The sequence below is a fragment of the Malania oleifera genome, chromosome 4, assembly GCF_029873635.1.
Source record: "Malania oleifera isolate guangnan ecotype guangnan chromosome 4, ASM2987363v1, whole genome shotgun sequence".
In the NCBI taxonomy this organism is placed as follows: Eukaryota; Viridiplantae; Streptophyta; class Magnoliopsida; order Santalales; family Ximeniaceae; genus Malania; species Malania oleifera.
The window spans coordinates 103775873-103802818 of record NC_080420.1 but is presented as its reverse complement, the minus strand read 5'-3'; the positions used below and the strand labels follow the sequence as shown (position 1 = coordinate 103802818).

At 38.4% G+C, this 26946-nt stretch overlaps 1 protein-coding gene across 2 annotated transcripts; it reads left to right on the top strand.

Annotated features, from left to right (window-relative positions):
• The first annotated feature begins 585 nt into the window (after positions 1-585).
• LOC131152641 (uncharacterized) lies at positions 586-26946 on the top strand. Of its 2 annotated transcripts, none has more exons than XM_058104408.1 (5): positions 586-1060; positions 2059-2129; positions 24642-24747; positions 25127-25259; positions 26497-26946. In XM_058104408.1, exons 1-5 carry the CDS (start codon positions 984-986, stop codon positions 26662-26664), a joined length of 555 nt encoding a protein of 184 aa, XP_057960391.1. In that variant the 5' UTR covers positions 586-983; the 3' UTR covers positions 26665-26946. The 2 variants fall into 2 exon arrangements, with proteins under 2 accessions (XP_057960391.1, XP_057960392.1); XM_058104409.1 differs by having other exon boundaries at positions 593-1060; positions 25127-25263.

The window sequence follows — 26946 nt, the reverse complement described above, 5'->3', positions numbered from 1 at the left end:
GCACCACATGGATGTATCGACACGCTTCACTGAGTCTCGAGAATTGACGGAAAAATATTGATTTGGATTCTAAACAAAATGGGGCAACGAAGGCAAAATCATTTAGAAAAGAAAATGGAAAGTTGAAAAATGGAAGTAACGAAAAGTTCTAGTGATAAGGTTTGAGGTTTTCCATAATTTGATCTTTACTTAAAAACTTCCGGCCCAAGTTAGAAATAAAAGAAATGAAGTGTAGGAAGATGAAGAGAGTGCCAAAAAAAAAAACTATTTTCTCCTCTTTGTATAACTCAAATTCATAAAAATACTTCTAAAAATTAAAACAATTAAACTCATTTCTAACAATAACTAACTGTGAAAAAATAACTACCATCATTGAACGAAGGATAGTCGAGGAGAGAGACTGTGGATGTGTGATTGTCAAGGGTTTTTAACTTTCAAGGTTTTGATAAGTGTGAAATTTACGGATCACTCCTCCGGTTTAGGGCTCTATTTTTTTAAAAAAAAAAATATTTCAAATAAAATCAAGGGACAATTTTTCGAATTTAGAGATTATATATATATATATATATATATATATATATATATATAGTTTGTTAAAATATTAAAATAAAAATTGAGGGATGCTCCTTCCAGTTTAGGGGTTTTATAATTAGTGGAAGGCTGGAAGCTTGGGGAATTATCCATTAAAATAATATTATTTTGGGGGAAAAAAACTCAGGAAATTGGATATGAAATACAGCTTGTGTTGCTGTAAGTGTAGGCTATAGCTGTATTGTTCTAGTATGGTTAATGGAAAAAGTTTCGATATTTTGGATTGCGTGTGAAAAATTCCCACTGGGTTTTTATTTTTTGCCCCAATAATTAAAAATCCATCTGGTGGAAGCCCTAATTTGTAATTCAGAGGTTAGGTTTGGTTTGGTAGTTGTATGAGGAGCAATTGATTGAAATTGTGAGCGGAACGTGGAGAGAAAAGAAGGATAGGGATGTCGATCTCTGGGATCGGATTGGGTCCATGGTTCCATAAGAAGATTGTTGACCCTCTCTCTCAAATACTCAGCAGGTACTGTGCTTCTCAATTTAATAATGCCGCGAGAGTTGATTCTTCTTAATTCATACTTCTTAGTTCATAATTTTATTTTTTATTTTTTCCCGCTGTCGGGGCAAAATTGTTCAGAAAATGCCTTTTTCTAGTGTAATTTGCTTGAAGTTTGAAATATTTTTCGACGATAATGTGTTGTACATTTGATATGCATATCCAAACGATTGGAACAAAAAATTGGATTGGTTTCTAATTGTTCGAATGATGGTAATCAAATGAAGTGTGTTCTTCTTCTTCTATGGATTACTAATTACCGTTTTGACTACACTATTATGTTCCATTATGATCATGATTATGATGTTCTTACTGTTGTTGCTGTTGCTAATGTTTAATCTAGTCTTTGAAAACTCATATTTTATTAGCTATAGGCAATGGTTTTGTCATGTATATTAGAATAATGAGGCAAACAACAACTACTATAAAGCCTTTTAAGTTCTAGTGTTCCATAGGTAGGTAGGGTCAACTACATGAATCTTCTTCTGCTATTCCCTAGAATCCCTACAATTCAGGCCAATATCCTTTCAAAGTTGGAGTGTTGTCAAATCCTTTCTCATTATTTCAGCCCAAATTATTCTAGGTCTGTCCCACTCCTTCCTGCTATCTCTGACAATAACTAAACTATTCCTCCTCACTCAAGCTTTATTTTATCTATGCTCTGAGCACTCGAACTATTTTAACCATTAGTCCCTTATCTTATCTTCTATGGGTGCTGTATCTAGATTAGTATGGATGTGTTCATTCCTTATGTTTTAGAATTGTACCACTCGGTTCTGATGCACCTGGCATCTTAATTCTTTTTAATCACAACCAGTCTCTGGCCCAAGTGAAAGAAGAGTGATGCATTAGGTAGCTAACAGCTAATGTTAAACTTGTCATCAGATCTCTATGATATTACAATAATAAGATTCCATGAAAATACTGATAATTCTTTTTTATTTTCTTTTTGCCTTTTAAATCAGGGGTGCGGAGCCAAAGCAATTAGCCTTCTCTGCTGCTCTTGGCATTACTTTGGGAGTATTTCCCATATGTGGTATGTCATTTTGGCGTGCTTGCTATTAGATATGACTTACATAGTTACATTTTAAGAAATATTCTCAGTTAGATTGTAGTTTCTCCTCCCATCTTAATACTTATTTCATCGTGGGTATTTATCTTGAAGCCAAATTTCTATGATTTCTTGTTTTGGAGCCTTTTATGTGATATACGCGTCACTTTTTATGGGGATACTTTTTTTTTTAAGGAAAACAAAATCCATAATCCATATTCCCAAAGTAAGAAGGAAAATTCCTTTCATTTTTAACCATGGAGGCATGGATGACTACTTTTTTTTTTTTTCCTTATTTTATTTCATGTTATATGCTACACATTATGTTGCTGTCAAAAAATGAAGGACCGCAATCGAATACCTGCTAAGATGAACAAGGCAATGCTTGGAGGACCTAGGGTGTACTCCAAGGGAGCACTCTGATACCTAAGTCAAAGGAGAGATGGAGCTTTAGATTAGCAACAGTAAAGCGAGTGTAAGAGTGTTGTACTTGGCCAAGATAACCTTCTCCTTTTTGTAGACAAGACTTCCAAGAGATGAAGAGCCTCACATTAAGGTCCCTCATAATCAGGGATAAGCTACATCAATTACTATTGTTCTTAGCCTTTATAGCTTCCCCTTATGAATGAAAGGTCTTAGGCTTTAAATACCTTCCTTGAACCTTTGGCTTTCCAATTAAGATGTATTTTTTGTCCTCATTAGATACCCCTCACTCACTAGCTTTGAAATATTTTTTCAAGCTTGGGAGTATAAATAAGACCTTGAACCAAACTTCTCTAAGGCAAGTCCTTGTCTTTTGATACCAAGATGTGACCTTAGTTTCGTCTCCTGCACATTGAGCAAGTTATCAAAAATCCACCTTGTATTTATTAATTGCATAGCCAACAATGTGCCTGCAACATTGTACAACCTTTTTATAAGAAGTTAATTTAGGGAGACGCATAATAAATTCATCTCATGATTCATTTCTAACAAAGCTGGAAAGCACCTACGTGCTGTATTTAATGCCTCCACTATATAACTTTTTGACCACATTAAAAATTATTGACTTGAAGAGATGATTTAAAATTGCATCTTAAGTGTTGGACGATCAATCCCATGTCCTAACGTTTTGACGAGATTAATCAAAGAACTCTCCATCGCAAGATGAACTTGACTCACATAACCAAGGTGAGTCCTTGGTTCCTCATCTTAAGATTGGGGGCGGGGGCCCCCCCCCCCCCCCCCCTTTTTTTTTCCCCGCCGAGGTGAGTCCTCAAGTGTAAATATTGAGGTCATCTTCAACTTGAGCTCCTTCTATTTTATTTTATTTTTTTTGTAAATTGTAACAAGGTGGTCCTCCAATGTTTTTGGGTTTGTGATTTCAGGTCTCAGCTTTTAGGTCCAAAGTTACCCTTAGACCACCCATTTTTACTATAATGAGGTAAAGAATTTGGCTCTTTGGTCCCTCTTATTTTACTTTAATGAGGTAGAGACTTGAGTTATTAGGTTCTTGACTCTTAACTCCCTAAAGTGATCCTTGGACCCCTAGTGCTATTGTATCCTGATATTTTAATTGTGGTTTTAGGGGTATTTCACAAGGTTACCCTTCTTGTATTGACAACAACAAAGGCTTGCTCACCAAGGACATTTTCCAAGGTTGCCAAACTAGTCTTATTGGTTGGAGTTCTCTTTTATTTCATGGGCATTTCCCAAGGTTGCCCTCATTGGTCAACAACAATGGCCTACTCTTTTTGGCTTTCGCCAAGGTTACCAACAAAGATGCTCTGTTCTCAGCAACCGTCTTCCCCTTTTGGGATGTCCTTATATCCCAACATCCCCAGAATTATATTCAGCCATTTGGAGTTCCAAAATTTTTAGGACAACGAGTGAACTCATTTTTCAAAGTGATTTCAAATTTGTGTGCCTTACCCATTTATAAAAGCCCTTTCCATTCCCATTCTCCTTACCCCAAAGGGTTGGAGATCAAGCAAGATTCTTCTCAAGGTATGTCTTCCAACTTTCACTTTCCTATGTGACAATTCCTTTTGAATTTCCTAAAGTGTCTTCGAATGATTTTCAAACATTCTTCGAATTTTTTTCGAATGTTCAAGGTGTTCTTCAATTGTTGCTTTGATGGTTTGTTGTAAATTTTATAGCCAGACTATTTGATCCATCTCTTCTATCTTTAATATTAATCTTTAGTTTAGACTTAGCATTTTACTTTTAACATTGCTCAATGCCTTTAGCCATGGACCCCTCAAACTCTTCTCAAGTTGAGGATTGCACTTCAACTCCTTCCAATGCCATGGACGAAGCATGCTCTCTCATTAGAGAGGACCTCATTCACTTGTGGTCTACCTACCACATTCCTTTTGAGGTCATCATACACTTTCCTGATCCTGAGGAGCAGGCTCCTCGTCCATGCGAAGGTGAAACATGCCTATATGACGACATTTTCAAGGTGAGACTATGATTTCTTTTACACCCCTTCAAATTAGATTTCTTAAGCATTTTCCATATTTCCCCAGGTCAGTTTGCCCCAAACTTGTGGTTAACCTTGTTATGTTTTGCATCCATTCCTTCTTTGTCGAGTCACAAACCAAGTCAAAGATTGTTCCGCACTTGCTTTCAATTGGGGAGACACACTCTAATGAGACTGGATCGTGGTATTTCACAAGCCATCCAAGGTCTAAATTTGGTCCGTCTTCTATTCATGGATGGAAGAACCATTTCTTCTAGTCACTCTTGGTTTCGAAGGCCCTCTAGGTCTACATCTTTACAAGGTACCTCTTTCACCATTACTTTATTCAATATATCTATCCTTTTGACCCAAGTCATTTGCAGCTTAACAAAAAAACCTTGCACCCTCCCTAAGTCCTATCGAGACTACGACCCATAGTGAATTACAATGCTTGGCCATCCAACAAGGAATCATCACATACCAAGAGCTCACTTGAGAGTCTAATCTTATTGCTTATGGACTCAGCCCTTGCATTGAAGGTTCATTTTAATATTTTTGTTGTTTCTTAACTTCACAGAACATTCTAACTTTCTTAACCCTTAATTTTAGGTATGTCATGCCTAGTTGACCTTGACAACCTTTGCCTACACGCATAAGACAAGAAGAAATGCGGGGAATCTTCGAACAAAAGAAGACGGTCTCCTCATCCCCTATCTACCACTACTCAGGAGATGCCCCCTCTCGAGGTCCCTTGTGTCCTTTCCTCTCAACCAGCCTTAATGTATGCCATCCATGACTTCTTTGTTTCAGTTGGCACCATGCACTGGGCTCTTCCACCTCAAGATCGAGAAAAATTAAGCCTTATGATGCCAGAGGTTCTAAGCTCTTCTCTTCACTATGAAACCTTCTAAGTATATCTTCCTATATGTTCCTTCCATTTCTTACTCCTTCACTATGTCTTTTGCACCTTAATTGTTTGACCCATCCTTCTTTTCAGATTTTGCCATGAGCTTACCCCTTGACAAAAAAATTGGCATGATGCACCAATATGTCCTCAAGAACAGAATAGTGCCCAAGAGCTTGAGAAAGGAGCCACAGAGAACATTGCTAGTATCAAGGTGCTGGAGGAGCACTTGGAGAGAGAGACTTTGGAAGCTAGGTGAGCTAGTGTGGAAGAGTACGAAACTTCAAAAGAATAAAAGAAAGCCTTTACTAAATATGCTTGTTGTATTTATTAGAGATCAAGTTGAAACAAAGTACCCTGATTTGGATGTTTGTGGGATAAGCTCTATTGGGTACTAATGGTTAGTCATACCTCTTCACCTTTGGCATTGAACTTGAGGAGGAAGGCTGCTAGACATACCCATCGAAGGACAATTGTATCGACGATCTTTAATTCTTCCTTATTTAAGGTGTTCTGGGGCAATGGAAGCTAATCCTGTGTTAAGGGAGGTTCATTTGGGGATTTGTGGAAACCGCCTTGGGGTAGAGCTTTGTCTTATAAGACCTTACGCCAAGGATACTACTGGCCTAATGTTAGGCTCTTGAGTAGCTAGACATTGCCCAGCACATGACGTGGACAAACCATGTGCCAACGTGACAATTTGAGATGACCTGTCATGGGTTGTCTCGATACTTGTTGGTTGGTTAAACTATGTTGCTGTAGAAGCGAAGTTGCCTACTTGATATGGTCAGAGGGATGAATATGGTTGGGGCCATGGTCTTGACAAGGTTGCTTATAGTGGCTAGTTTTAATTAACATGGTTGGATGGTTAACTTGGTTATGTCAAGTGTCCCAGTGACATTTGTTGCTGTTGGGACGTAGATAAGTCGTGGGTAAGGGGAAACCATGCTAGACACTAGTGTTGACTCATGGGAGTATATAATGTCAATGCCAATTGATTTCAGTGTTGACATGTTGAACGTACAGGGCAGTTACTTGGTTATTTATCCTTGCATGGCTGGTAGACTGGCTTGGTTAGTGGGTAAGTTTGTGGGTGGACATGTTTTTAGCCATTTACTTGTAAGCATAACTTGTTGTAGCCTTGTTGGCAATTGCTAGTTAAGTACAACACAACCTAGGCAGTTGGGTTTGTCAATTGTAGACCCTAGGCAGTTGGGTGTGTCAACTGTGCATCTATTTAACGAGTGGGTTGCAAGGGGCATGGGGATGGATGAATTGTGTGTTTTCCTGCACATGTTAGAGTGTACTTCCTTGCCTTTGAATAAGAGAAAGGTTGGTGGTAGGACAACCTTTGGTAGCAATTGATTACTTCACCCAATGGGTAGAGGTCGAAGCTATGGCAAAAATCACTAAAAGGCAAACACTGAATTTCTTTTGGACTTTTGTAGTTTGTAGGTATGGGGTTCCAAGGGATCATCACTGGTCACAAAAAGTAGTTTGATAATAGCAAGTTCAAGAAGCTTTGTCCTGATTTAGCAATTGATGGGGATCAACATGCCCTACCTATGTCATTTTTAGATTTTGTGACATGTGGACGGCCTCCCGATGTCCACATTTCCTTTTCCGACATGATGACATGTGGACAACCTCCCGATGTCCACATCAGTTCATAATTGTTTGTAGATTTTGAACGAATTATTTGAAGACTTGTTTTCAAGACTTTTCAGTGTGAGAAAGACCCGAGTAGAGGTGCCGAAACAAGTCCGAGTTCAAGACCTATGTGGGCCCCACATAGTCTTGTGGGCTCCACACGGAAATGGGCCTTCCTTTGACATTTGTTTTATATTTAATTTGTAATCTTGTAAGACAACTTGCTTGCTTGCATGTGGATGTCTTAAGAAGTTGTGTGTGTTGTAACTTGTGTTAGTATTTAATATGTCTTGTAAGTTGGAACCTTTATTTTGTTAGTAACTTGTAAGAGTAATTAATGTGTCTAGTAAGTTGCTGTCTTTATTATTTGTGTCCCCCATGCTTGTGTGTGAATTGTTAGCTGTTTAATGTCCTTGTCCCCCCATGCTAGCTAACCTTGTTAATGCTTTGTCCCCCCATGCTAGCTATATAAATCCCTTCATTGTAAGAACAAAAGCCAAGTTTTAAATATAGAATATCAAAGGAATTTCCTTTTGTTGAAGCTTGTTAGCTTTGTCCAATCCTTGTGATTGTGTAGTGAGAGGTTACGTCGTTCTCCTCGGAGATTAGGTGGTGAGAGACCACTATTCTCTCCAGCGACTCCATCCCTATCCCACCTTCACGACTTCACTCCATCACCTACACGGACATCACCAAGTTAAACCCCAAGGCCACCAATCCATCATTTCATTTGTTGCATGCATATCCGTATTTCAAAGTGTGCACAAAGAACTTCAGACGAGTTCTAACTATCCTCCAACGCATCCACACGACCACACCAAAATACCCCCCCACACGGCCACTTCCCCTCCATTACATTGCTGCGTTCGTCTCGGTGTTTCAAAGCTTGTTCCAAGGACTTTTTTGGCGCGGTCTAAGACTTGTGTTGAACAACGTAAAGTATCCATAGATTGTCGTGGTAACTTAAGTTTCTGTTTGAACCCTTGTTATATTTTACAACCCCTGCTATTAATAGACCTTAGTTTCAAATTCTGCACTTTCATATTTGATAAGCCCTTTGCCTGAAATTCTGAATTCCAAAACTTGAATAGCATATTTGAATCCTTAGACTTTCAATATTACTACTTGCTAGTCTAAATCAACTGTGGAATACTGCTATGCTAAACACAAAACTTATTTCTTGAAATATTGAAATAACTTCTTTGTTGCATATAACTTGATTCCTTTGTGAAAGAACTCTTGGGACTTATTTCAGAACAGCGTCATACACCTTTTCAAAATCCCAAAACATGTGAAATGTCCTTTGGTTTATTGTGTTTATATTCAGATAATTGAATTCTTAATTTAAAGTGTATTGAGTGTATGTGCTTGTGAGGGTTGAACCTAAGGACTAGGCCACCTTTTCCTGTCCTACATCATCTTGGTATTAGAGCCTAGGTTAAAATAGGCTAAACCCTCAAAGTCCCATTTCCTTAGCCCACAAGATTTTAGTTTCAAACTGAAACAGCTGTAGGATTTTGCCCATAATAGTCCACCTATATTCTGAATTTTGGATATTTAGAACTTAGTTTGGTTAGGTTTACACTTGACCCTACTTTGTGTGTCCAAACACCATTCCAAGGGCTTCCCTAGTGTGTTCGAATCCTTCCCCAACCCTAGGATGTCTACTCAAGTCGGGAATCCTTATCTAGGTCAAAGGATTATTGTTGAGAGAGAGCCACCTATGCATCCTAGAGAAAGACCTCCCCTCCTTCCACAAAGGCGAGTGAATCGTCAAGATGACTTTGCTAAGAGACCCCACATCATGAGTCGTATGCCCAACATTGGAATGATGAGGACTATGACGTTGATGACTTTCACATTAGGAGACCTTATCGTAGGGACCATCGTGATCCTTACAAGGATGTAATGAGGATAGAAACCCCCACATATGATGGGCAGATGGATCCTAAAGTCTTCCAAGATTGGTTGACTAGGATCCTATTTTGATTGGTGTAAGATGATTGACCCTCATCGGGTTAAGTTTGCAAAAATGAAGTTAATAGGACAAGCAAGCTCCATTAGATGAATGTTGAGAGGCAGGAAGTAAGATTAGATCATAGACACATTGAGCATTGGGATCTAATGAAAGATAGGTTCAAGGAGAAGTATGTACCCCTTAGTTATAGAGAGCACCTTATAGATCAGCTTTACAGCTTGCGTCAAGGTAGCATGACTGTTTCAGAATGCATGAGTCAATTCGATGAGTTGTCTATAAGATGTGGTGTCTATGAGACTATTAGTCAGCAGATCTCCTGATTCTACCAAGGATTAAAGCTTGAACTGAGGAGAAAACTGTTCCCCCATCACATTGAGTCCCTTGAATAGGCCTATAATTTAGCTCATGATTTTGAGCAAATGACTAAAGGGCCCATGGGAAAACGGTTTGATACCTCTTCAAATGAGTCATACTCTCGAAAGACACAGAGTTATGACAAGTCTTGACCAGTGCAATCAAGTCAAGTCTCCTCCCGAGGGAGTAATTCTAGAGTCCAACAATCTATGGACAAAGGAAAAACACCTATGATTGGATCCTCTCGCCAGAGTTTTGGTAGCGTAGTGTACTTCAGGTGCCATAAACAAGGACGCTTTTCCAAATGATGTCCCACTAGAAACTTGGCGCTTGAAAGGGAAAATAGTGAGAAAAAGAAGAAGGAAAAGAAAGAAACGAGTGGAGAATCCTTGAAAAAGTTGTGTGAGTAGGAAAGTCAAGATACACTGGTAGTGAATATGGTTGTTACTAAGGAGACTAAAATACCCCCTCTTGAGAAGGAAATACCACTAGGAGTATCATCCCTACCTTCTAAGTTTAAGGATGTCATCTTTGAGCCACCTAGTGAGTCATCTCCTATGAGAGACAATCAACATGTCACTGACCTTGTTCCTTATTCATCTCTGCCTCATTTATCACATCATAGAGTGAACTCAATAGAACATGAGGAGTTGAAACAAGTGAATAAATTAAAGGAACATGACTTTGTTCAAAAGAGTTTAGGTCCACTTGCCTGCCCCACTTTCCCTAATCCCGATGATGATAACACTTTGAGCACATGCATCGATAATAGAGCAACCAACAAGATTGTCAATACCATTGTTTCCAATAGAGATGTACAACTCATAGGTTACTTCTTGAAAGCCTTGTGGACTATGTTAGGCACCAAACTTAAATGTCCCAATGCTTATCACCTGCAAACCAATTGGCAAGTTGAAGTAGTGAATAGGAGCCTTAAGGACCTACTGAGATGTAACGTAGTTGAGAATACCCTAGCTTGGGATTTATACCTTCTTGTTGTCAACTTTGCATTCAGTAGTTCAGTGGATAGGACCACATGCCCATTTTAGGATATCACAGGATATAGTCCTAGAAAGCCTGCAGATCTTATTCCACTACCTAAGTCTAGAGTGAGTGAGCTAACTGATGCTTTTGTAAAGCATATACACAATCTACACTCTGAAATAAGAATAAAGGTTAATTTTAATTTTGAACATTATAAATCTCGTGCTGATATACATTGCATGTTGAAAGAATTTTCAAAGGGTGATATGGTTATAGTCCGTATTCGTCTTGAGCAGATTCCTATAGGAAAGGTAAGGAAGTTACATGCTAACAAGATGAATCATTTCAAAATTTTTAGAAAAACTAGTTCTAATGCTTACATGCTTAATATTCCTGTTGATTTTAGCATAAGCAATGTTTTTTATGTTGAAAATCTAACCCCATTTCTTGTAGCATCTTCTTTTGTGAAACCTTCAAATTCTAACCCTGCAGGTGACCCCACTCCATTTCCCACTCCTCTTGAACCTGAAACTTGAAATTGCCTTGGCCTCTATCCTTACCCATGCCCAAGAACCTTGATGTAATCTTGGATGACAAGACAAAGTTCAAACAAGCATGGATCATACTGGAAGTACTTGGTCAAGTGGAGAGGTGAGCCACTTCTTGAAAGGAGCTGAAATTTTAAGGAAGACCTCCTTCATCTTAACCCGGAATGTTAGTCCCAGTACTTCACCTTTGATTCTTCGGAGAAGAATTCTTTTGGGCCCAGGAGAGATGATAGGGATCACCATGCCCTACCTATGCCATTTTTCAAATGTTGTGACATGTGGACAGCCTCCCGATGTCCACATTTCCTTTGCCGACATGATGACATGTGGACAACCTCCCAATGTCCACATCGGTTCATAATTGTTTGTAGATTTTGAACGAATTATTTGAAAACTTGTTTTGAAGACTTTTCAGTGTGAGAAAGACCCAAGTAGAGATGCCGAAGCAAGTCCAAGTTCAAGATCCATGTGGGCCCCACATGGTCTTGTGGGTTGCACATGGCTCCATTGGGCCCCACACGGAAGTGGGCCCCTCTTTGACTTTTGTTTTATATTTAATTGGTAATCTTGCAAGACAACTTGCTTGCTTGCATGTGCATGTCTTAGTAAGTTGTGTGTTGTAAGTTGTGTTAGTATTTAATATCTTGTAAGTTGGAGCATTTATTTTGTTAATAACTCCAAGAGTAATTAATGTGTCTAGTAAGTTGGTGTCTTTATTATTTGTGTCTCCCATGCTTGTATGGGAATTGTTAGTTGTTGAATGTCCCCCCCCATGCTAGCTAACCTTGTTAATGCTTTGTCCCCCCACACTAGCTATATATATCCCTTCATTGTAAGAACAAAAGCTAAGTTTTTAATATAGAATATCAAAGGAATTTCCTTTTGTTGAAGCTTGTTAGCTTTGTCCAGTCCTTGTGATTGTGTAGTGAGAGACTACATCGTTCTCCTTAGGAATTTCCTTTTGTTGAAGCTTGTTAGTTTTGTCCAATCCTTGTGATTGTGTAATTCTCCTCGGAGATCAGGTGGTGAGAGACCACTATTCTATCCAGCGACTCCATCCCTATCCCACCTTCATGACTTCCCTCCATCACCTACACAGCCATCACCAAGTTACAACCCAAGGCCACCAATCCATCATTTCATTTGCTGCATACATATCCATATTTCAAAGTGTGCATGAAGAACTTCAGACGAGTTCTAACTATCCTCCAACGCATCCACACGGCCACACCAAAATACCCCCCGACACGGCCACTTCCCCTCCATTACATTACTGTGTTCATCCTGATGTTTCAAAGCTTGTTCCAAGGAATTTTCTGGCGTGGTTTAAGACTTGTGTTGAACAACGTCAAGCATCCATAGATTCACATGGTAACTTTAGTTTCTATTTGAACCCCTATTATATCTTACAGTCTTTGCTATTACTAGACCTTAGTTTCAAATTCTGCACTTTCATATTTGATAAACCCTTTGCCTGAAATTCTGAATTCCAAAACTTGAATAGCATATCTGAATCCTTAGACTTTCAATATTACTGCTTGCTAGTCTAAATCAACTGTGGAATACTGCTATGCTAAACACAAAACTTATTTCTTGAAATATTGAAATAACATCTTTGTTGCATATAACTTGATTCCTTTGTGAAAGAACTCTTGGTACTTATTTCAGAACAACATCATACACCCTTTCAAAATCCCAAAACATGTGAAATGTCCTTTGGTTTATTGTGTTTATGTTCGGATAATTGAATTCTTAATTTAAAGTGTATTGAGTGTATGTGCTTGTGAGGGTTGAACCGTAGGACTAGGCCACCCTTTCCCATCCTACATCAGCAGTTGATTTTTGTTACTTGGTAAAATATTCATAGAGTAATGGGAAAGTAGAGAACATGAACTGAACCATCCTCCATGGATTGAAGACGGATGGATGTTGCACAAGGACGATGGGTGGATGAATTGGTGATAATCTCATGGCTTACCATTATACTAATAGGACAACAATAGGCGAAACTCCATTTAGATTGGCCTTTGCAGTTGAAGCAATGATACCAACCGAGAATAGGTGCACCAACTTTGAGAGTATTGCATCAGAGGAGGGTGGTAATGAGGACAAGCATAGAGCGGAAAAAGATTTTCTTGAGGAAAATCGGGAGCAGACTGGTATCCCCACAATAGCTAATTAGCAATAGATTGCGAAGTACTACAATGCAAAGGTGAAGTTTAGGGTCTTCAAGCTAGGAAAGCTTCTCTTAAGAAAGATGAATGCATCGTCTAGTGAGCTTGGGGTGAAGAAACTTTAACCTAATTGGGAGGAACAATATCTGGTGACTCAAGAAGTTAAACTGGGCACTTACAAGCTTGGTGATATGAATGGAAGGGAGCTACCACGTACTTCGAACAATTTTGATTTCAACTCAAATTTAGAAACTCCAAAAGTATGAAAATTTCAACAGAAATTTCGATTCTAAGTTGAAAAAATAATGGAAATCAGTAGTAAATCATGGAATTCTTTTATGAAACTTTAGAAATGGTTAATAGATGTAATAACGTAAGTTTTAGGACTAATATATTGCAAATTAAATACATCTATGCTGTATATGAGGTGGAAAAGTTGTAATATAATTTGTGTATGAGATAATGTGCATTAAAATTATTTAGTTAATACAAATGGAATTTCTAAATCATTTAAATATTATTTATTATACAAATAATGATATTAGACATGAATGCTTAGATAAAAAAATGTTGTTGCAAGTTTAATTTTTCATATAATTTCAAGATCTCTTGTAATAATATTTTTGTTTCAATAAAAAATGATATAAATTAAGAGAGAAATTTCTCTTTGCTCCTAAATCTCTCATTTGAATTTTGAGGAAATTTTGTTCTATAGTTAAAATTTCGACAAGTTTTGCAAAAATGTACCTTCAATGTGAGCTAAGTCCATAAGCAATGAGGTTAGACTTGAGTGAGCTTTTGGTAAGTGACGATTCCTTGTTGGGTGGCCAAGTGTTGTAATTCACTAAAGGTTGCAACCTCGACAGGACTTAGGGATGGTGGAAGGTTTCTTTGTTGAGTTGCGGATGAAATGTATTAGAAAGATAGATTTATTAAATAAAGTAATGGTAAAGGAGGTACATTGTAAAGGTGTAGACCAAGTTAAAGGGCCTTCAAAACAAAGGGTGCCTAAAGCAAAGAAGAAATGATTCTTCTGTCCATGAAGATAAGAAGGACCAATGGAGAATACTTTACTCCTTGAATGGCTTGTGAAGTACCACTATCCAGTCTCATTAGGGTGTCTCCTTAATTGAAAGCAAGCTCGAAAAATTCTTTGGCATGGTTTGTGACCCTAGTGGAGAAGTATGGAAGCAAAACATACCAAGGTTAACCAAGAGTTTGGGGCTAATTGACATGGGAAATATGGAAAAAATGCAAGACATCTAAATAAAAGGGGTGTGAGAGAAACTTAGCCTTGCCTGAAAGAAGTCTTCATACAGACATGTTTCACCTTTGTGAGGATGATAGGATCAGGCAAGCGTATGATGACCTTAGGAGGAATGCGTAGGTAGACCGCAAGTGAATGAGGTTCTCTCTCATGAGGGAACATGCTTTGCCCATTGCGTTGGAAGGATTGGTATTATGGGACTCATCTTGAGGAGAGTATGTTTGGTAGCAAGGTTAAAAATGCAAAGCTAAGTCTAAATTAGAAGATTGGCGATAGAAAAGATGGATCAAATTGTGTAGTTATACAATTCACAACTAATCATCATAGCAACAATTGAAGAACACCTTGAACATTCAAAGAATTTTTGAAGAATGTTCGAAAATCATTTGAAGAATGTTCGAAAATTATTTACAGACACATGAAGAAATCGAAGGAAAAGGAAAGGTGGAAGAATACCTTAGAAGATCCTTTTTTGATGTCCAATGTTTTGGGATGAGGAGAATGGGAATGGAGAGGGTTGTTATAAAGGGGATTGAAGGCCCTAGTGTCACGGGCCGACTATTTTCACACCTTTGTGAAAGGGCCGTGCGGCGCTAGCTAAAGCACTCTTGCTTAACTAGCCAGCCTATTGTTTACCAACATTCATACATAAAACACTTTCATTAGCATTCAATCAAATGACAGTGGAAATAGTAAGCATTCATGAAAGCAGTGGCAAGCAAGCAGTAAACATTGAATCTACTCAATTCATTAACAGCACCTCCGTTGACAATGTGTGTTTAGCGAGGGAGGCAAGTAGGCTAAACATGTTGACAATAGCTAGTGAGTTTTACAATGACTGATGAACACTCACCCTCCCCTAAAGAGGTTTTTATGTAATTATCATCCTGACACTAGGAAACATCAAAGTGACCGAGGAGTCATACTACCTTATTTGGCATACAAATAAACTTCTAGCAAAAAATAACTCTACACTAGTATTTACATGATGGAAACCTATCCCAAGTATACGAGACAAGCGGTCACATGCAAGCATAATGCCCTGAACAAGCTTAGCTTGTGACACTCCCCCACTTATGTGGTTGACGTCCTCATAGACTTTTGCAGTAGGTACACTTCTACTTTTTCCACAAACGGTTGTATATCTTCCGCAAAAATCCTGCTGATTTCTTTGTCATCAAGGCATTTCCACTTCACTAGGAACTTCTACCGCTTCTTCCTTGATGATATGAACTTTCTGTTTGCAAGGATCTCTTCAACTTCACGTCTGTCAGGTTGCGCTGTCTTCAACTCTACTCTGTTGGGATAACTTCTGCTCTGATCATCGGTGTCCGCATTGAACAGCTTGAGGTAGCTGACATGAAACTGTGGTCTTCTCACCTAATCTGCCCACTTCTTCATCTTCTTAGAAGCTTTCTCCAGATAGGCTCGGGCAAACTCTGCATTCTGTCTCCATTCTCTAGTGAAGATGTATGCCTTGGGACTCTTTTCTCTGTGCGGCTCACCCACGATGTGAGGTAATAGCGGCTACTGGCCTGTAACAAGCTCAAAAGGGCTCTTGTTGGTTGTTGAGCTCCTTTGGTCATTGCCACCGAACGGAGCCACATCAAGTAGTTGCACCCAATTCTGGTTGTCGTTGACGAAATGGCACAAGTACTTTTCCAGTAGCTCTCTGAATCTCTTCTTCTGTTCGTTTATCTGTCGGTGAGAACTCAAAGAGATGTCAAGATGTGACTTAAATATCTTGAAAAATTCTATCAAGAAGTTATCAGTGAACATTAAGTCTCGGTCACAAACAATAATTTGGGGAACACCCCAATGTTTCACAACATTCACAAGGAACAATTGTGCCATCTCCTTTGCCAAACAGTACTTTGGTGCGGCCATGAACGTACCATACTTCCTCTGCTCCCCCTTGTCTTGTTGGCAAGTGAGACAAGTCTGGGTATAATCACCCACATCATCACACATGTGCGGCCAATAATACCTCTCCAGTAGTCCTATCATTGGAGTCATTCTTCGTGAATACCCCTTAACGAACTTCTTGTAATAGCTAGTAAGACCAAGAAAGGAACGCAACTCCTTCACTGTCGTGGGGATCTTCCATTCTTGAATCATCCTTACCTTTTTCATACCCCTTCGGATACGACCTTGATCAACCACATGACCAAGGAATTTGTTGCTCCACTGAGCGAAAGAGTACTTCTCTTTCTTCACATATAAATTGTTTCCCCTCAGCCTGTCGAACACCTTCTGTAGATGCTCTTTATGTTTCCTCTGAAACAACACCAATGCTCCCAAGGTGCTTTGGAAGGGCAAACACATCTCGCTTCCAATTCATCAAGTTGTTTCTCCAACTTATCTCTAGAGGCGCTATCCAACATGGCCCTTTAGAAGGTGGTTTCACTCCTGGCAACAGCTCAATCTCATGCTCTACAGTCTGTCGTGAAAGCAAATTGTGAGGCAGCTTATCCGAAAACACCTCCTTGTACTCATCCAACACTGCTTGGATGGTCGTAGGCACTAGCGCTTGGCCTACTTGTTCATCTGCTCATCCTTTCTTAATCCCTCATTTGGGAAAGAATTGGGCCTTGAGCTCTCTCTTCAAGTCTGCCCAACTATCCACTACACAGCGTCCAATTTCAATTTCATTGTACTTGGTACGCCACCACAGTTTGGCGACACCAACCAAGTACATGGTCGCAGTATCCACTTTTGCCTGTTTTGAGGTCATCCTCACAGCGCGAAAGTACTGCTCCACATCAAACAAGAAGTTCTCCAACTCCTTTGCATCACGGGCACCCTCATACGTCTTGGGTTCTGGTACCTTGATCTTGCTAACTCCCGGAGTGTTGGAATTCCCCATAGCTAAAACCATCAGATTCACCTTTGCATCCAGATTAGCCATCCGGGCCTGCAAGTTTCCAGTGTGGTAAAGGTCCTTTGACATTTCACTTGTCAAACTTGCTTGATGCTGTTGTGATCCCATCACTTCATCAACAAGTCCCCTCCGTTGGGCCATCTCGTTGGCCACATTGTTGGTTGTTTCTTCAACCTGTGCTTCCAGCGTGCTGATTCTCTTAGCATTGTTTTGTGCCATGGTCACTCACCAAAGCTTTCCAAATCCCACAACGAAGGCAATCAAATTCACGTAGCAAATAACCTTTGCTTTGATACCAAGTGTCATGAGTCGACTATTTTCACACCTTTGTGAAAGCGCTGCATGGCCCTTTCAGAAAGGTGTAAAAATAGTCGGCCCGTGAAGGTGCGCAAATTTGAAATCACCTTGAAAAACTATCTCACGTGCTATTTTAAAAATTTTGGTTGTATTGATTGTTGCATGTGATCCTAGGGATGTTGGGATATGGGGACGCTCCAAAAGAAAAATGCTGCCAAGGATAAAGCATCCTTGGTGACTACCTGGGCAAAGGTTGAAGAAAAGTAGGCCATTCCCGTCGACTGGTGACGGTAACCTTGGGAAATGACCCTAAAGAGAAGCCCACCCCAACCAGTAGGATTGGTTTGGCAACCTTGGGAAATGCCGTTGTTGAAAAAGCCTTTGTCGTTGTTAAGACGAGGAGGGTAACCTTGGGAAATACCCCTAAAATATTAATTAGAATATCAAAGGACAATAGAACGAAGCTGGGGCGGGGTGTTAGGATCACTTTGACCTTGAGAATCGAGAACCCCAAAACCTACGAACTGAGGTCTCTACCTCATTAGAGTTTAATAGGTGGGACCAAAGAACCAAGGTCTTTACCTTATTACGGTAAAACTAGGGGGTTTAATAGTCACCTCAGACCTAAGAGCTAAGAGCTGAAATCTCAACTCCAAAAACATCGGAGGACCAACATGGTTAATTGATTTGAGGACTCACCATGGTACAATTTACAACAAAAAGAAAAAAAAAGAGCTTGGGTCGAAGACTCGAGGACCTTAGTATTTAGACTTGAGGATTCACCTCAGAATTTAAACTTGAGGACTGACCTCAATAATAAGAAAAATTAAGATGCAATTTTAAGTCACCTGTACAAGCTAACAATTTTTAATGTGTTCAAAAAGTTCTATAGTGGAGGCATTGAATACAACATGTGGGTCACTGCCAACTTTGTTAGAAATGAGTCATGGGATGAATTTATTATAGCTCCCCCTAAATTAACTTCTTGAAAAAAAGGTTGTACAATGTTATAGGCATATTGTTGGCCATGCAATTAATATATTAGGTGTGGATTTTTGTTAGTTGCTCAGTGTATAGGAGACAAAGCTGAGATCACATCTCGGTTTTAGAAGACGAGGATTTGACTTAATGAAGTTGGTTCGAGGCGTTATTTATATTCCCAGGCTTGAGAAAATAATTGAAAGTTAGGGAGTCGTGGTATTTGATGTGGAAAAAAAGACATCTTTATTGAAAAGCCGAAGGGTCAAGGAAGGTAGTTAAGCCTAAGACCCTTCTTTCATGGATGGAAGCTACAAAGACTAAGAACAGTAAACTTGTGGAATTTGGCTCTTTCCTTAGCCTAGCAGCAGTGGGTTACGGAAAATTCAGTTGGAGGGGAGATTTGGGCTTGGAAAGGCATCAGAGCCGCAAAGGAAAAGTGAAAGACTTTGAGCCTCATCCCTCGCACCATCTTTTGGTGTGCTTGGAAAGAAAGAAATAAGAGAGCATTCACTTCATCTAATTTGCTTCAGACCTGCAAAGACCAATGGATTGCTGCCATCTTCTGCTGGTTTAGTGGGAAAAGTGTTAATGATCATTTTGTAATCCTTGGTGTTTGCGACACTCTTCAGAGTGGTTGATGTTTTGTACCATGGGTTGGCATCCCCTTGATGCCTTGCTAATATATATATTTCTTGCTGATAAAAAAAAAAAAAAAAACCTAACAGTAGTAACTGATGAGTGATGTAACTTTTCCCTAATCAATGAGAGACCTTAATTGTGAGGGCTTCTCATCTCTAGGAGATCTTGCCTATAAAAGGGAGAAAAGTTATCTTGGCCAGCTACGCAGGCATTCTTACACTCACTTTATTGTTGCCAACTTCGAGTTTCTTCTCTCCTATGACTTAGGTATCGGAGTGCTACCTTGGAGTACACCACAGGTCCTCCAAGCATTGCCTTGTTCATCTTTGCAAGTATTCAATTGTGGTCCATTTTTTTATGGCAACCATTTACTTCCAAACTTATTTTTTTCCAATGGTCTTGTTTTCTATTAAAAGAAATGGAGCCAAAGACTACTATTTTTTCTACACAATACAAATATCTCTTTTCATGAGAAATTATAATACTTGGCTAAATACATATTAATATCAAGAATGGAGAAACTTCCATTCATGATCAGCTGAGATATAATATTTTGAAAGGGTTGCCAACAAGCTGGCTTCATTTTTTTATCCATGTTTGTATCATAATGCAAGTATTATTTATCGAGTCTAGGATTAATGCATATGCATTTCCTTGTCCTGATATACCGATTGATTTTAAGTTTATTGTCAGCATATTTATCTTTTCTTCTTGCATCTTTTTCTTCCTGTTCTTTCAAATTTCAGGAAGAATATTAAGTCGCAATGGGATACATGATCCTTTTTTAAAAATCATTTTAGAAACAGATAATCTCTTGAGTCTTAACCAACCAAAGTTTTTGAAGGAACCAACTTGATTTTATGGTTTATGGGAAATATTTGTTTTAAATTTTTTTCATATTGCATGAGTATTCAATGCATACATCTTAGTTGCATATGATGCTATAACCATTTGTTCAAGTGACAGTCATCTGCCTTTTTGGGTTACTTATTCAAAACACACACACAAGCGCATAGAGAGAGTTTAATAATGCATGGGAAGTTTAACCTTGCATGTGGCATGCATACAGGACTTAAATTTTGGTTGCCATGGGTATGGTTTGAAGCTTGTTTTCAAGACCAAGCTGTATTGATCTTGAAGCTTGCATGGGGCATGCATACAAGACCTAAATTTTGGTTTCCATGTGCATGGTTTAAAGCTTGTTTTTCAAGACCAAGTTGTATTGGGTTCTACATCCATTTGTTTGGAGCATTGTGATTTTTCCTTGAAGACTCCTCACATGATATGACAATATACATGGCTACTCTCCCCAAGCATGCAAGAACATATTTGCAAAGTCATCCTTTGGTGACAAATACATAGATATTGAATAGTTGATTGGTCATTATGCAACTTTGATCTATAAGAAGGAGCAGTGACTCATGATCATGTAAGAAGTAGAAGAAAAGGAAAGGGTGAGTTTTTTGGAGTGTAAGTTCAAGCCAAAAAGAGGGAGTTTTGTATGAGTTTGCCTTAGGTTCTTCTACTACACTTTTCTTCTCGAGTTAGAAAAGGGTTTGTGGATTTTCACAAATTGTGGGAGAGAAGTATTAAATTCTCTTGTTGTATTTCTCCACATTTGATGGTAACTAAGCGCTTGCCCTTGGGCATGGCTCTAGTGCTGAACAACATAAATATTTTTGTGTTGTAGTTTAATTCTCTTTTATTTATTGCAATTTTATCTTGTGTCTTTGCTAATTGTGGTGTGGGTTATCCTTGTGGCCTAACGAAGTTGTATCAGATCTACAACTTTTCATTGATTAGGAATTTGATGGAATTGCTTGAGAGGAATAGTTGGAGAAGGTTGCAATCAATCTTTTTAAGGCTGACAAATTAGATGGCAAAAAGAACTTCAAAGTATGGGAGTTAAAGGTCCATAATATTTTTGGTACTACTTAAAGCAACCCAAAACCTAGCTCGGTAAGGGAAAAATGACCAATGATGATTGGGAAGAAATGGACATGAGAGCAGTTTGTACAATCTGTTTGTGTCTATAAGATAATATCATATTCAATGTAAAAACTAAGAAGACAACCAATGATTTTTGGGAAAGATCGAAAAGTTTGTATGAAGTTAAATCTCTCTTTAATTAGATTCTTTTGAAGAAGAATCTTGACTCCTTGAAGATGAGCGAAGGCACCAAAGTTTCGAATAACTTGAATGTTTTCCACAAGCTGCTGTATCAGTTAGAAGTATTGATGTGATATTGTAAGATGAAGACAAGATGGTGATGTTGCTTTGCATGTTGTTGGATAGCTATGGTAGTCTAGTCATTACCTTCAATTACTCCAAGGAAAACTAGCTCAAATTGGAAAATGTGTTAGACTGCATTATCATTCAATGAACTATGGAGCACTGCTGCTGTAAAGAGTTTTTGTTTGGGGGAAATGAAGCTCTTGTTACTGGAGGACAATCAGGTGAACATGGGGCATCATTAGGAAGCCATTCAAAAAACCAGAATCATAGAATTGTTTGCTGGCATTGAGAAAAGAAAGGGCATGTCAAGAAGGAATGCTAATATAGAAAGAATCAAAACAGTAGATATAGGAACAAAGCAAATTAAGTATAAGAATCTACTGTCGTTAGCAATGACAGTAAAGTTTATGTTATCAATGAAGGTTCTTTTTCTTGTGAAAAATGAATTCTTGATAGTGGTGTTACTCTTCATGTGTGCTTACATAGATTACGGTTTGATTCTTGTGATATATGTGGAGATAGTTTTGTGAAAATGGGAAACAACTCAAAATCTAAAATGGCGGGAACTGGTAGTGTCAAGATAAAAATGTGTCATGGTATTGTGGGAACTCTTGAAAATATTATGCATGTATTGAACTTGAAAGAAATTTTGATATTGCTCTCAAAATTAGATTCGAGAGAGTATAAGTTTATCAGTCAAGGTGGTTTTATCAAAATATCAAAGGGTGCATTTGTGTTGATGAAGGGATACAAAACTTGTACAACCTTATTGGTGCCACATTGATGAAAAATAGGCTGTTCAAGTGCATGGAAAAAGATCCAAAGAAGTGAAAGGTGATTGGAGCAACAAACTGAACTATTTTCAATAGAAAGGGATAGGTCATGTCATGTGGAGCTACCCTATATTTCAAAGAAAAAGAAAAGGGCGTCCCCTGGCTGTAAGGCTCCCCATTTCGCGAGGGTAAGGGGAGGGTCATCACCGTATACACAGCCTTATCCCTACTTTTAGACAGAGAGGCTTGGACTCAAACCCATGACCAACTGGTCACAAAGGAGCAACCTTACCTTTGGAAGTATTTCTAGGTGGCAAATGGTGGTTTTTATGTCAAGGTGGAGGTTATGGGCTTGGTGACAGCATCACATGTGCATGAGGTGGAGATTTGTTGAGTGTTGATCCATATCATGTGGTGGGACCCAAATTATTAAAAGAAATATAGAGAAGGGAGGCAGCTGCATGGGAGGTTGAACCTTGCATGAGGCATGCATAAAAGACTTCAATTTTGGTTCGCACAGGCATAGTTTGCTTTTCCAAGCTTGATTTCAAGACCAAGTTGTCTTGGATTCGTACATGCATTAATGAGCATGGTATACTCCTTACATAAGACAATGTGCACAGCTAGTCCTTATGAGCATGCAAGAACATATTTTTAAAGCCATGGCTTTGGTGATAAATACATAGCTATTGTTACAGGGTTATTTAGTAGGTGGTTGGTTATTATGCATGCTGGGTCTATCAATAGGAGTGATTTCTCATGGTCATGTAAGAAGAAGGCATAGAAGCAAAGAAAAGGGTGTGTGCTTCATGGAGTTTTAAGTTCAACCCAAAGAGAGGGAGCTTAAAAGGGATTCACATTGGGTTCTTCCTCATATGCATTTCTTATTTTGGTTAGAAAAGGATTTGTCGTTTTCACAAATTGTGGGGAGAGAAGTGTTAAAACTCTTTTCTTGTATTCTTTTCTACATCTTGACAGTAACTAAACTTAATGCCTAATCATGTAAATTTCTGTGTTGTGGCAGTTTAGTTTTCTTTTATTTCTTGCTATTTTATCTTGTGCCTATGTCAGTTATGATGTGGTTGATCCTTGTGACAAACATCATCGGGATGTAATGTGAGTGGCATTTTAAGAAGTTGACATTTGGCTGTTACATGTTAGTATTTGAAATTTTACATCCGATTAATTTAATGATATGAATGCTGAGCCAAAATGTGAAATAATACTCTTTATATTTGCATAATCAATATTCAGTTTGTCTACAGTGTTTGTCTTCATCAGCTCATGTCACTGCATATCAGAATGTAATCCTTGAACTGGAAATTTAGAAGCAAGATGGGCAAATGATTTGCAATTTAAAGTTCTTCCATATCAGACTCTCTAGTTTTAATGTCTAAAACTAGAAACAGCTTCAGAGCCAAAAAAAAAAAAAGCAAATTTAAAATCCTAGAATTTAGAAATTCAAGCTATTGTCTAGGGAAAACCCTTTTGGATGTGTAAATGCTGATGGCCAGGCTAAGCAATCAAAAGTACAAAAAAGCTCAAGAAAAAAACTCTACAAAAAGTTAGCTGGTGCCTTATTTTGTTTTGGAGTGTGTGTGTGTTCGAAGTTATGCTTCTGTGTGATTAAATGGTGAAATCTTCTTCAAGGTTTTGTAGCCATTAACACTTCATCTGTCTAATGCTCTTTTGGGAAAATGGAAGGAAAGGCTATAAAAAGGAAAATCTTATATTCCTGAGATTTGCACTTGACCATTCCTTGTCAAGATGAAGTCACGTCTGGCTGATCTATATTTTCCTGCTGAGTAATATGACTGATGAGCAGGTTAGTTAGCATTGGTTCTAGGAACTAATTGATTGTTTTGCCTGTACCTTTTTTGTTTTGATTGAGATTTGAACATTATACTAAACTGAGATAATTTGGTCACATCTATTGCTGGCACGTTTAGACTTTGGATTGGCTAGCTTTTTATCTATGCTCTGCTATTCAACAAAGTTGCTATAGAATCCTGGAATTGCAAATCATGACTCATGAGACTATTATTAGATCTAAAGTCTGTGTTCTATACTAAAATCAGTGATAATGGCTTTTGAATATAACTAAGCCGCAATTGAGTTGATAAATTTTAACTGTATGTGAACCAACATGTCTTGAATATAGTAGATTCTTTCTGTACAGACTCTTCTCCCCCCCGCGGCCCACCACTATCCTGTTCTGGTGATTGTAAACTGACTAATAGTGTTGAACGGGTATATAGTTTACTGTATTTGTCTCTTGCGTTAGTTTTGCTTATGTTTTAAGGAAATTAGGACACACAAGGATATTGAATACAATTGTCCCTTGGAATTATCGTATTACATTTGGAGCTAATTCTGTGAGTAAAAACAGGGGTCACCGTGTTTTTGTGTGCAATGGCTATTGCTGCACTTGGATCTCTTTGCCATTCTCCAAGTGTGATGCTTGCTAACTTCATTGCTACTCCAATAGAGTTGAGGTAAGTATATGTTCTACTGGAAAGATCCATCATTTGTTCATGCACTGTTAGTACGGACTGAAATAATTTTTTGGTGTTTTATTCTGATAGTAGCATGACTAATTTATTCTGATACATGTTTATTTTACTTCATCAAATCATCAATTAGTCGCACATATTATTGTCCAGTCATATGGGCAACTGGGTCTCTCAAGGGGATGATTAGGCTAAGATCAAGGGGAAAATCACTATTATAGTAGCAGGTCTTTGTTTCGTATGATGCATTATGGTCTAAAACATAGCTTCTTTTGCTCTTACAAGTTTCCTGCACTAGCTCCCCTTTTGGGCACACACTTAGCTTTTTATGTTCTGATTGTTCTTAACATATTCTTCTTTCTAGTCTGGTGGTTCCCTTCTTGCGCTTTGGTGAAGTTCTCTCTGGTGGACCTCATTTTCCATTGACTTCAGATGCCTTGAAGAAAGTGTTGACTGGTCAAGCTTCACATGAAATCCTTCTAAGTGTTGTCCATGTGGTAGGTAACTGAGTTGCTGCTTGTAAGCTTATAATCTCTCTCTCTCTCTCTCTCTCTCTCTCTCTCTCTCTCTCTCTCTCTCTCTAAATATAAATATAAATATAACCCCTTAAAAAGATAAAACATTTGCAGGCCTCATTTTATTTAACTTCTCTTTTGGTTAGAACTGGTGACTAGGAGAGTTGGATGACTTTCTAACTGTCTAGAAAACTACAGTCTTGAGGTTTTGTTTATAAGTCATTAAAGCAATAGGGAGGTTGTCAGCCACAAAGCTTGAAGAAACATGTGAGAAGCATGAGCTTCATTATAGTGAATTGGCTTTGCATTCATAGGAATTAGATGGAAAAATATTCTTCTCAACCACTGTCAGTGGTAGTCCTTTCTTTTGAGATAATATCACATCTATTATTTGACAGGGATGCTAAATATTGAAATTGTGACATTGATTGGACTTGAATGAAGCTTAACATAATAATCAGCCCGTTTGCCATTCTATACCTAATGTAGCGCAAGTGACATGCTGAGAAATTTGTTGGAAAATGCGTAAAAAGAAGGGTTTAGAAATATAAATCAAGTCTGCTTTCAGATAGAAAACCTGGAGGATAATCTCAATGATTACAAGGCCTTATAAGCATTATCTCTTTATATTTGTTTGATGTGTCATAGTAGTGGTGAACCTCATTGTCATCTATCCCTGCATTGCTTGTGATTTGATGTGTTTGGCTGGAGATTAAAGATTAGATCTTCGAGGATATACATTTGCCTTTGAGCCTGCTTTAATGGGCCACAGCTGTTTGTTTACATTATACATGGGCTTGGTTTTTATTGACCTCATGCTGGATATATCTTGTATATCTTCCCTCTAATTTTAAAGTTGAGTTTCCTTTATTTACTAAAAATGGTACATTGGCGAATGCTGCTTGTGAGTTGTGAGGAAATGAGCAACATTTTGTTGGCTGGAATATATCAAGTTTGATTGCAGTTAGTTCAAATTTCTGAAAGAACTGATGGGCATGCAAAATATTACACTATATAGCATCTTTCATAACACATATCATCATGTCAAGTAACAATTTGGCTAGTCTGCGATTTTCTTCCGAACTTCACATCTGAAATTTTGAAGTTTCTATGTCAAAGCTCTAATGGATATTTCCAATACCATTTCTATTTCATTGCCTATGCATGCATATATTTATCCCAAATCAATGAAAGTAGACAATTTGATTTTCTTTTGTAGTTGTTGGGGTGGCTCGTCGCTGCACCCTTTATTCTGGCATTGCTTTACATATCATTCTTGCCATGTTTCAAGCTTCTAGTCCACAAGTTCAGCAATGCCCCCCCTTTAAGCCCTAGGAAGCCGCTCCTTCCCGACATGGATGTGGAGCTCAAGGTCAGGGATGCTTAATTACTATTGAGCACATATTTTCTGTAATATTCATCCCAATAATAGGGAATGCATGTGATGCAGAAACTTGCTTTTTGTATATAAATTTCCCCAAGTTTAGTGCAAATGTCATGTTTTACATGCTTGTAAAATTCAATGTTGCAAAGGTTGTGCTTGTTGGAAGATGAAAGAACTGTGAGTTGCAAGAGATGTTGACTAGCAAAATTGTTTACAGATTGATGCTTTTTTCTCAGCTCATAAATCCTAGAACCTCCCACTCCCCCTCTTTTTCATCTTGACAAA